This window comes from Panicum virgatum, chromosome 2K (genome assembly GCF_016808335.1).
Source record: "Panicum virgatum strain AP13 chromosome 2K, P.virgatum_v5, whole genome shotgun sequence".
In the NCBI taxonomy this organism is placed as follows: domain Eukaryota; kingdom Viridiplantae; phylum Streptophyta; class Magnoliopsida; order Poales; family Poaceae; genus Panicum; species Panicum virgatum.
The window spans coordinates 60094123-60106650 of record NC_053137.1 but is presented as its reverse complement, the minus strand read 5'-3'; the positions used below and the strand labels follow the sequence as shown (position 1 = coordinate 60106650).

At 45.6% G+C, this 12528-nt stretch overlaps 1 protein-coding gene across 1 annotated transcript; it reads right to left on the bottom strand.

Annotated features, from left to right (window-relative positions):
• Window positions 1-8608: 8608 nt before the first annotated feature.
• On the bottom strand, window positions 8609-11341 carry LOC120691050. The gene is made up of 2 exons (XM_039974013.1): window positions 10056-11341; window positions 8609-9032 (listed from the first exon to the last, which is right to left on the bottom strand). Exon 1 carries the CDS (start codon window positions 11278-11280, stop codon window positions 10060-10062), a length of 1221 nt encoding a protein of 406 aa, XP_039829947.1. The 5' UTR covers window positions 11281-11341; the 3' UTR covers window positions 8609-9032; window positions 10056-10059.
• Window positions 11342-12528: the final 1187 nt, after the last annotated feature.

Sequence of the window (12528 nt, the reverse complement as noted above, 5' to 3'; positions counted from 1 at the left end):
GATGGATTAGTTGCCACAATACAAAATTTGAACACCTGCACACAAAAGCACTGAAAATGGCTACATGTATCAATGGCAAGAACAGGACCAGAATAATCCAGGCACATGGATGTGAAGCAACAGATAGGCCCTAGCCCATAAAAACCAATGACCTCAGCCAAGCTTAGGCATCTTTCATAAGACAATAGTTAGTTTATTGCCATATAAACTCGATGAGACATATATTTCTGCGACATATATTTTCTCATATATAGTTCCACAAAATTAAATAGAAACTTATTCCTTGAACATGCCAGTGAAAAATATTAAGTTCCACAATCTTAGGACACATAATAAGCATGCATGTAATCATGTCAAGCAGGTAGCCAAGAGTGAACACATACATCAAAGTAGACCTGAAATAAGGATACTGATAAACCTGAAATCCTTCTCCCTACTACCTGTCCACAGCTACAGATCTGTCCTAGAAAATTTAGAAAGACAGGACACACCTAAGATGATACATTATTGGATGGAAGGGACTGCTAGCTTATATTAGATATGATTATTAGAGTTCAAGTGGATTTCCATTATTATTAGTTGATGAAATTAGCAGGAATGATGATACTTAACAAGACAGGACCATCTGAGTGGAATGTCCTGATAAAGTAAAGTATTCTATTTCAAGATATATGTTCATAATATAAGCTGACATAACATATTCATCTTGGTCCCAAAACATATTCATCTTGTTATAAACCCTAAACCTGCCCTCAAAAAAAATCTTGGTCCCAAACCTGCCCATATTGTTATAAACCAAAATGTGAAATAGTAAAGAATCAAATAGAGAAAATTGTAGGCTAGTGATATTGTATCCTGTAATACCCTTTGTTTGCATGTCCAAAAATATAGTGAATAAACTAGTCCTGTATTATGATCTTTTTGATTTCATGAATGTTGTGGGATAGACCCATGTGACAGATGGTCTTTTCACAGTAAAAAAAGGTTCTGTTTACATGGAACTAGAATAAAGAATAGTCATCAGGAATTAGAAAATCATGTTAACATAAACAGTCCCCCAAAAATATTAACCTAGAACTACTTTAGCTAATCGATTGAAGTATATACTAAGAATACCTAGATCCACCCATGACCAGTTTGTTACATGAATTGAGAAAGGCTAAAATATACAATAGCACACACATGCATGCCACATGCTGACCACAATATCCAGAGATGAATCAGATGCAACCACGACCTATGCTACATATGAGCGATGGAACCCTAAAACAGACACTGCAAACAAAAAAAAACAAGTTCACTCAACAAATTCACACATGACAGAACTTCACACATGCATGGAAAACACAAAATGGCAGTGAGAGACTATGATAAGAAGCTTACCATTTCTATCCTTGGCGGCGACATGAATGGTGGGTACCCAAAATAAGGATGGATATGAACATAAAGGTAGTTCATGGAGTTGACCCTCTCAATCTTCAACGTCTTAATCTCAAGGGAATAACACGCTGCCTCCACTCTGCCTTGGTGTGTTTCAACACCTAGGAAGAATATGTATCCTTCAAATGCGCCAGCAATGTTGCAATTGTATGGCAAAGGGATTGTATTTTCCACCAGCCACTCACTAGCTTCGATCTCCTCAGCCTTACTTTTCATACTGGTAAAATAATGCATATCTCTGCCATCCCTAGTGAGACTAAACATCCCAAGCCTGCCTTCCCCTGACTCCACAATGACAACTTCCCGCCCATTGTTGCCTGGTGGGAGGTTCACAGTGGAGAACTCCATCCTGTCCATGTCGAGCTTGAGCAGCTTGTTCCTCCAGTTCACTTTCCAGTAGAAGCAGCCACGCTCATACTGCGGCCAACCCAGAACGAAGTTTGGAGGTGCTGCGCTCAAGCCTAGATCAACCCAAGTGGTAGATGTGCCAAGACTCCAGAGGTTAGAGTCTGAGGAGAAAATAAAAACCACCAACTTGTCATTCCAGTGTGTCCTGCCAATCACTTTGAACGATGTCCCCTCCTGTCCGGATGGCACAAGGAAGGCCTCGAAGAGGGTGTTCTTGTGGACCTGGGCATAGGCGGCGATTAGCTCTTCTGGTATGGGGGGCAGCAGCCTGAAACTCCGGTACACGGGGTCGCACACCGCGAGCTCGGGGGAGAAGACGCTGTCTTCGTCGTCCAAAACGAGGCGCTCTAGGAGGAGACGGCCGTCACGGACGTCGCAGCGTTGCCAACGATCGCCAGGGAGGTAGCAGTCGAAGGAGAAACCAGCGTCGTTGTTGGCGAGAGAACGGGCAGCAGGAGCGTTGGGGTGGGGCGCCGCGGCGGGCTGGATGCCATCGCAGAGGATGCCGAGGAGGAGCGGCGGGTAGAGGGAGCGGTACCGGCGCTGGAAGGACGGATTAGTGATGATGCGGCGGAAGGATCTGCACGTCGCGGCGGCGCGGGCGAGGTCGACGGGGGAGGCGACCCGGAGCAAGATATCTTCCAGGAGATCTTCGCTGAGGGCCGGCGGTTGCCGGGGCGGCGCCGTGTCTTCGAGGCGGGGGAGGATCCGACGATGCGGCGGCGACGTCATCGCTGGCTAGCCTCTCGGCATCCGATCCGGCGAGTGGTGTGAAATGGAATTCAGGGTTTGGGGGGCTGGGGAATGAACCTGGTCACGTGAATTTTGAGTGAGCTCGGGGCTGGAGCGAGGTGACTATACCGGTGTATAGGCCATGTTCACAGTGTCCATCGTGTAGCTCATCAGCTGTAACTGTAATAAGCCGTAAGTCTTCATGGCACTGTCGGCAGCCGTCACCATATAGCACCATGCTAATAATCCTGGCTTTTGAACAGCACGTAGCACGGGCATCACCAATCTGATTTTTTATGCTGAACTTGAATTAGCGTGCAGATTCTGCAGCACCTGATGATGCCATCTTTCATGGCAATAGGTCGATCAGAATTAGTTTGCCGCCTGTGCGGCGCTCCATCTCCTGCTGGGTGATGGCTGCAGAAGTAGCTCGTGGAAGAAGCTGCATTCGAGGGAGAATGGCTAGAGGTTGAAGAAAGAGATATGACGGCCATGAATTTATAGTGTTAGGCTGCTGGAGAAATACTCGGAAGCCGTTTACCACTAATAGAAAAGTCCAGGCCAAAGGTACCATCTCTTTCTCCAGTAGTGTACACAACAATATAACATGCAGGACCGGAGTGTCTCGATCATTAAAGTTGACTAGTCATCTCATTAGCGGCATGTAATAGTGTGTAGCATAAAACCGTTTTCTAAACTAAGATAAAAAAATAAACTAGAAGTCAGGCGACGTCAAAGCCGTTTTGGGAGAAGCTTTCCCAAACAGCCCTCTAGATGTCATTGCAGGTGTAGTATAATCATAAACTTTCTATAGTTTTAGTGACGAATGATGAGGCATAATTATTGCCTGGATGCTAAAAAAACTTTGTAGAGGTGCTAGTTCCGAGGCCAAACTTAATAAGGTGAGTAACACTATTTTTACCCCCGACATGTACTATTGGACATACATTTGCATAACCATTTTGCGGTTGTGATGGTCAACACAAGATAAAAACAGTGTAGCTACGGCACTTTCAATATGCTATTTTGTTTCCGTGTTGCTTCGCTCTCTATAGAAACGGAGTGAATCAATGCTGCATTCTTGATGTACAATGTCTGTATTAAAATTATTCTATATATCTAAATTTACAAAAAAAAATCAGCGCGTTGTGACTTCTTGGATGAAAAATATTACCTAATAAAGAACTAAGAGGAAAGCAATTGGAGATCAAAACCATTTTGCTTGCATCGGCTGGGGACAAGTGCCCTATCTTTTCTTGACGGGACAAAGCTATAAGGTATTTGGGACTTGGGAGGATGGTTTGGATTGGCAATTTAATTTGCATATTATCAATTTCTTTTCATACAGATCAAGTGATTCAATCAATACTGATCCATACAAAATGAAGAGAGGCAATTTCTAGTGGAATGACAAAGTGAGGATGCAATCAAATCACATATAATTTAATGTTTGTATCTTGATATAGTGCTCTTGTTCTATTAGTCATCATAAGAAATTAAAAGTCCTGAAGGAGTGCACACAAGCTATTTGCTATTGGCATGCATATAACAAGCTAAGTGATGGCCAGATTATTAGTTGTCAGTTGTCATGATAAATTTCAATAGCACCCACAAAATGGAGCATAAAAAATAGGTATATTCATTAGGGCACCCGCAGTGTATCTAGCCGGACTCGGCAAGAGCGTGGGCCCATGGAACAGGCAAAAGGAGTGATCCCTAGTTGGCGCAATGTTGATCCAGAAATAAGGTGGGCTCTATCGCATGCAAAGCAGTAATGGTACAGAGAGAGAATGAGAGAGAAGCAAGTCTGCCATATGCACATCACCTTTTTTATTCGCTCTTAACCCTATAGTAAGTCTACTACCCGGTAGTTGTTACTGCCAATGTGTAACAATCCAAATTCAATTCAATTGGAAATTCAAAAATTAAAGAAGAATCTTACACGTGGACCCCACCTGTCATACACCCACCTCCCTTCCTCCTGTGCTGCACGTCGCAGTAATGGCGGTCTCCCGAAGCTCCCCGCCGTGCGTGTCGTCGTGGAGGCCGATCCCGGTTTCCCGGCCGTCGGTGGGTCGCCAAGTCGACCACGCCCCTCTCCCGAGCTCGCCACCTGCCTCGCTCCCTCCTGCGCCTCGCCTGGCTCTCCTTCTCCTTCCTCTGCTCGCCATGGATGGCGTTTGAGCAACTCGCGTTCATCGATCGAATCCGCGAGCTCCGCTCCACGGATTTCAAATCCACCGCAACCGAAGCTCGACAACCTTTCTAGCTTCCTTCCCAACCCCGCCAAACCTAGCCCCGAGCCCCATCTCGTCGGAAATCAGTAAATCCCCGGCCGCCCGCCATTGAAGCCGCTCGGAGCTCTGGTCGCCGTCGAACTCCCTCGTCCGATCATCGATTTCTTCACTTGACGGCTCAAATCGACCCTAGGTGAGCCACTGGTGCTCATGCTCTCCCCGTTCCCTCGCGTTCGCGAGGTTTCCACGCCTTGCCGCCGCCGGCCGCCGTGCTTGTCGCCGCCGTACGCCGCGAGCCGCCTCTGCACCACCCCGCGCCACTCTTGCGCGCGCACCAGGGTCGCCCGAGCTCGCTGATGCTCACCCAACGCCACACCGCCGCCGCCTGACCCCGCCGCCGCCGGCGCAAGCGCGCTGCCGCCTCCCCTGCCCTAGCGCCGCCGCTGGCGCGACTGCGCGCCGCCGCCACCGCCTCTGCGCCACCCCCCGTGCCACACCGCCACCGCGGGCCTGGGCGCGCGAGCCAAGGGCCCCGCCACCGCCCTGCTCGCCGTCGGCCGGCGCCGCCGCCGCGGCCTCGCCCCAGCGCCGCCGCGAGCCGTGCGCCTGGCCTGGCTGCCCCCCCCCTCTCTGTTTTGTGTCGCTGGCCAGTAGGGCCCACGGGTCAGGGGTTAAGGGGGGTTTTGTTTTCTTTTATTTCGTGTTTAATTTCTGCTGTAGATTGTAAATTCCGTATAAAATCAAGGAAAAATGCTATAAATGTGAAACAAATTTTGTTAGATTTGTTAGAGTAAGATCTATAGAGGAAAAATATCCATGATGGCGAAATGACCTTTTTACCCCTACAAGAATTTAAATTGTGTTTAGTCTTGCTTAATTAGTTTCTATAGATCTGTTAATCTAAAAATTATGAAATTTTTGTAGTAACTTACTTTAAGCATGACTGATCCACTGTAAAATTTTTGTATTCATAGGACCTAGTTTAGTACATGTTTATAAAATGTACCTAGCTAGTATATTTGCATAGGGATAAATAATATCTTTATATATAAGATTCCTTAGAAATCATGAGAAGTAATTTAATAAATGTCTTTGCAAGTCATGTTCTGTTGATATTAAATGGTGCTCTAGTTGATACTTAGGTAGATTAGTTGTTCCTAGCACTTAGGGTTTAACTTAATTATCACCATACATGCGTCATGTTATGTAAATTATTAATTTGTTTAATATTTATCTTCTAATTACAAAGTCGAGTTGGCATTTACTCATTGTCTCATATGCATACATATAGAATCCGCGACTGAGGCAGTCGTGTACGAGGTGATCGCGGAGCCGCAGGAGCAGACGGAGCCAGCCCCGCAGGAGTTTCGTGACGACCCGGCCCAAGGCCCAGTTGACACTAGCACTGAGTAGCAGCCCACAGGCAAGCCCCGGTGCACATCCTATGATTTCAATTTATGACATCTATATATATTTCTATTATTTGTGCATTAGGTTTAGGAATTATTTGGAACTCTAGTTGCATGATCCCTAGGTTCCCTGTAGTTATACTAGTATGTATAGGACGATAGAAATGCTATGCTTAATAAGATCTCGGTAGAAGTCGAGTGATTTCTGGTCACTCGCGAGATATAGGATGTATCGTTATTTTGAGTATATGGAATAATGGAATAGGTTGGAGAAAGAAAAGAAAATGGAGACCGGGCGGGGAAAGGCTAGCCCATCTGTGTCGATTAAGGACCGTTCGTTGTCTGGCCCTGTGATCGAGTTTGAATTGTACTAACTGCATGCCGGGAGTAGGAGGTAGTCGAAACCGGTAAGCCGAGTACTGCCTTGCTTCGAAAGTACAGGACTCCAACTCACCTCCTGGGGTAGTCGAGTAGTCGCGGAGAAATGGGATTGCATATATTTACTTTTGGTGGTCTCACGTTGAGCTCGACTGACCATATGATGGTGGGGCGGTCCTGTAGTTCGAGGCGGGGAGGGGAATGGTTGGCATGTATAGTCCGACGGGGCAAATACGTGCCGTGTTGGTTAGGTCCACCTTGCAAGGTTAAATCGGATCGATCCGCCGTACGTCGCATCTCGGATATGAGCACCTTGATCACAGCACTGCATCGTAGTAATGTGATGGAATTTTAACGTATATGTGGAATGAAATGTTAAGATTACTAATTGATCTTCTATTATGTTTGTTTTAGAAAGGGTTCTGCAAATGGCTAGAGGATATTAATTTATATAGAATGTGAGCTAAAATATTAAAAGTAAGGATCCACCTTTAGACGCTTTTCTGCAAACAACCCACAGCCAAAAAGCCGTGCATGTCTAGATAATGGGCTATGTATACCCATAGTCGGGTAAGTCTTGCAGAGTATTAGTATACTCAGGGTTGTGGCTCAAACTATTTCAGGTCAGTATGAGGTAGACTTCTGCCCTTGTTGTGCTAAGTTCATCCAGTTTGGCGCGGATGGTTGGGAGGTGGCCGGACCAGATGCTTAGTCAGTGCTAGTTTCCAAATCACACACCCGTGGGCTGAGTGTGTGATTCGATATTGTGTTTTATGTAGTATAGTCGTTAGGTTTCCTATATCGGACCTTGTTTTAAAATAAAGTTACTCTTGTATATTGTTATGTAATTAAACCAGGTTTGTAGAACTTAATGTACTATACTCGGTATTGTAATCATATTTTTATGTACTCGTCATGTTTGTACTGCCTGCGCTCACCTTCGCGTGGGACTACTGGTGTTTGTTTCGATCGGAATGTCGGTTTCGAAAGGACTGTCAAATTAAACCGTTAAGCCAAATGTGCCTGATGTGTTCAAATGATGGCCATTTAGCTTAATTTGAGTTTTAATTTGGCGGTTCTGTCACACAATGCCCACAATGCTTCTTACCGGTAGCAAGATATTCTTTATTCCTTCTTACCTCCCATTGCGGCTGCCCTTATGAAAAAAGACCAGAATCCAGGCTCATGAATGAGAAGCAACTTACAGAAGCCCATTAGAATCAAAGGCCTCTAGGGTAGCCCTATCTTATATAAGCAGTTTTTTCCTTGAAAGAACATTTATAAGTGGCTGATTGACTTATAAACTTATTGAGCCACTTTCTGTAGACTCATAAAATGTGTTTTGGAATAAAATGCTACCACTCAGCTTACATGATCTTAAATATTTTGAGAAAACTATTAGAATATTTTTTTTCAAGAGTCATTTTGTAATTTAACATGAAGTCTCGCATATCAATTTGGAATGACATGTATGTGCGTCATACTAGCAAAATGCATTGAATTGAATGTAAAATAACAAACAAAATTGATGTTAAATTATTCGTATAGTTTATGTTTTTCGATGAAATACAATGTAAAACTTTAATTTCTTTGGTCCTTTTATGACAACATACATGGAGTTCCAAAAAAAATGACAGTTACTAATATAAAATATGAAACTCCAAAACTATGCCATTGTCACACATGCCATAAGGTATTAGGGGATTGATGCTTTGGTCGAGGCCTCCATAGGAACCTTGCATAAGCATGGCAGGCAGGCATTGAACACACTGAAGCACAACAATACCATGACTAGTCACTTCTTCAACAAGGCCATATATAAGGGGGGGAAATAAAATCACGTATATGTGGCAATATATGTAAGAGACATACCACTTAAATCAGTTTTAAGGTTCTAAGCATAGACTATGATAAAAGGTGAAGTTTGTAGACATAAGGCCACTACAAAGTTCAGTGCATTTTGCCATTTTGTTTAAGCTCAACCAATATTTTGAACATCACAAGTAAGAGGTAAACAAAGATGTCTCCGTATAATTAAGTAGTACCCACATACTATTATCATCAAATACAGATAAATTGTTAGGGCATTTCGGAATTCAGATACATACTGCACACAAATATCGCAGATATGCTTAGACAGTCTGATTGCAGCATCAACTCAATCCCACGACTGTTTACTTATGCAGAAGCACAATACTAGCTGCACTAACTATAATCGGTAGTTCGGTACAAATGCAGTATACTACAGTCGGATGTTTCTTACTACAACATCACTATGACCAAATCAACATGGCGACAGCTGCTGTGAGGGCCATGAGAATATGGAAATCTGGGACACCATCTAACAGTTCATAAAGCAAGCTCACACCTCAACTGTTCTGAGCCTTGAGAACTAGAATGTTGCTCCGACCATGTCCCCCCCAGAAAGCTGACGCAATGAAGTAAATAAGTCAGGACAAGATATTGGCACATTTTAAATATTCACAAGTAGCACATGAGAAATTAAGAGCAAAAGTTAGATTTAAATCATACCAAATGGGATTGACCTTACAAGGAAAAAAATGTTTAGGAAGAATGGTATCCATAATTGTTAGAGTATGACCTTATGACAAACCAAAAAAAATATGCGAAACTTCATAGTTCATAATGATAGTGTAGGTGCGGAAGCTCACTTTAGCCTATCACAATATTGATCTCAACTGAATTTAGAAATGTAACTGTAAACAATCTCTTTTAGTACCATCTTCGTATCATTGTAATTCATAGTACAAGTTATAGCCCATCTGAGAAAGTAAACAAAAAGAAACAAACCTTCAAAAATTTTAGACCCTACAAATTGGCACCTTCGTTAAGCAGTACTGTATAACTTAGGTTACTGTTGTGGTTCTATGTTGGGACAATGATTTATAAACTTGCCATCCCATTAGTGATTGTGAAAGGTTAATTGCAACATATTCTCTGGGTGCTCTGCCGTCATAAAGAATGAGTGGCACGCGAAGAGTCATCCCTGATGCCTTGGAAAGATTGACATTGAGGCAGGTGACAAGTTCGAACTCTGACGGTCGCAAGAAAAAATCAGAGGGCTCTGCCTCTACCACCTTTTAAGTGATATTTTGATTTCAAATCGAACAGTAATCAGAGTTATTCTATTTTAGAAATCAGGAAATATCTCCTGTTTCAGTTGTACAAACTGAAACCAAAGTCTTGACCAGTAATCTTTAAATGGGAAGATATGTTAGTGGAACAATTGGGAAATAAATTAAATGCTTGTGCTAGCTGATGACAGAAACTACAAATCACACAAAAAGCACATCAGAACAGAACTGAATAAAGCCTTAAAAAAAAGAACTGAATAGACAAAATTATCAATGACAAATTGAAGATAATCAATAACTAAATACCAAGCATCGGGAAAGTTGTGAAATAACTGTTCGAGGAAGGAGTTGTTTACCACTTTAGATACTCTGTGGAGACAGCAATGGAGGAAAGTTGGTATATATGTAGGCACGTAGAATGTGATGGTTCAATTGACACACCCTCTGAAGCTGAAAGGTCCTGACGTCCATCGAAAAACATTCCAAGTCTTCCATCTCCGCGGATGAACTTGCATGCACACCTGCTGAGCTCAGATGTTCAGGAAACCTTAGCAGGAGTATGTACCTCTCCATTGCACCCCTGATGTAATGCCGGAACTCAGGATCCAATGGGGTTGTCTTCTCCATCTGCCAATGGCTAGAACCATCGGCATCGTCTTGCCTTACAGTATAATAGAGACTAACCGCGCCGTCTGCAACGTGGTCACGGAGCGCAAACATCCCAACCCTGCCTTCCGCTGCCTCCACAATGGCGATCTGTCGCCTGTGGCAGCCCGATGGGAGGTCAGCAATGGAGAACTCCATCGTCCTCGTGTCAAGCACGAGCAGCTTGTCCCTCCAATCCATCACCCAATAGAAGCAGCCGCGGGCGTATTGACGCCCGGAGAACGCAGGGCTCCTTGAGGACGCGCCCACGCCGGACATCAGATCGCGCCAGGCCAGCGACGCGACGGCTCGCCACTGCCCGGAGCTGGAGGAGAAGGCGAAGGCGACCAGCTTGGCTCTGCACTGCGCCATCCAGATCACCCCGAACGACGTCTCGTCCTCGGGGTCCCCGCGGCCGCCGGGGGCGAGGAAGGGCTCGGACCAGCGGTCGAACTCCACGCGGAGCGGCTGGTCCACGGTGGCGGCCAGGTCGTCGGGGATTGCGGGGAGCAGGACGCACCGCCGGTGCAAGGGGTCGCACACCGCTATCTCCGTGAAGACCGACGGGTCGTCTCCGGCGCCGTCCTCGGGGGCGCGGTCGAGGAGGACGCGGCCGTCGCGGACGTCGCGGAGGACCCAGCCGCGGCCCGCGGAGGAGGAGGGGAGGAACGAGAAGGAGAAATCCGCGGCGAGGTTGACGGCGCGAGCCGCGGGCGCGGCGGCGTGGGGCGGGAGCGCCGGGTGGAAGCCGTTGTGGTCGAGGAAGCCGAGGAGCGGCGCGGGGTGGAGCGCGCGGAACCGGCGGAGGAACGCGCGGTCCGTGACGAGGCGGCGGAACGGGACGCAGGCGGCCGAGGTGCGGACGAGGTCGGCCGGCTCCGGGAGGCGGAGGAAGATGTCCGACAGGAGGTCGTCGGTGAGCGCCGGCGAGGCCATGTCGTGCCGGCGGCGGGAGAGAGGAGCGGGTCTGGGAGGCCGACAGGCCGTTGGGGTCTTGGGGAATCTGGGATCGCCCGGTCAACGTGAAGGCTGCTCGGTTGCTCTGAAACGTCAACGGTGGTGCTCGGCTTGGTGGTTGGTTCCAGTCAAAATTGTATTACCAGAAGACCGCGGAGTGACGAGTGAGTCCTGCTGGACTGCGTCAACGGACCAACGCGCCAATTGGACCACAGCAATTCTCGGCCCACCTGAACTCACTCGACGCCGATCTTTACGGGCTATCCGGCGTACGGACCAATCAACTTGGCCTCGGCGATTTCTTGCTTGAATTGAGCCCAAAAATGCTAAAGATTGACGAGCACTCAGCAGCAACAAACATTTCTGAGCTCGCAAGTTGCAAATGATTGGTTTGAATGCCTTCCCGTGTACGCGTAAGATTGCTGCTCTTTTATTTCAAGTTGTAGGTCGTTTGATTTTTTTTTACTCTAAATTTGATCACTCGCCTTATTCAAAAATTTATGTAAAATATTATTTTTTTATTATAGATTGTTTTATTAATACAAAATCTTTAAGAATAATTTAATTTTGATAATGTTTGCACAAATTATTTTTAATAAAATAAACGGTCAAAATTAAAGTTAAAAAAATATTAAATGAACTATAAAGGTAGTACTCCGTTACTGAAACGAAAACCCCGCGTAAGATGGCAACAATGCACGAGGGGCAGGGCAGCACCACGGATGGTCTACGGCGCACGGCTGGGATGCCGTCGCTTTCCGCGCGAACTTCCTCGCGGCGGCACGACATCCCTTGCTTCCTGTATTATACTCGCGCCTGCCGACCATTGCCGAGTGAAAGCAAACGGCACCACGGTTAAAGAAGTGGGCTGCAGCAGCGCCACTATGGCTGCTTGTTCTGTTTGTTTTTATTAATCATGGCTAAGCGTACACGCTGTAATTGTACATCTTGTCGAGACTATAATTGTACATCTTGGCAGGAAAATTATTACAGTCCCGTGGATAAAACATAAGTTGAGAAGACAGCTTAGTCCACGTCATATATATTTTTCGGTGCCTTGTCACTGTCATAAAATTAGTTTTATGGTTTCTCACAAAAAGGAAAAGAAAAGTTGTATAGAGTACTACTATATTTTTTTAAGATTACACAGTACAACTAAGACACTCATAACGCACGTACACTCACATTCTTATGAATACACGTACGCAAACTCTACCCTTATGAGCA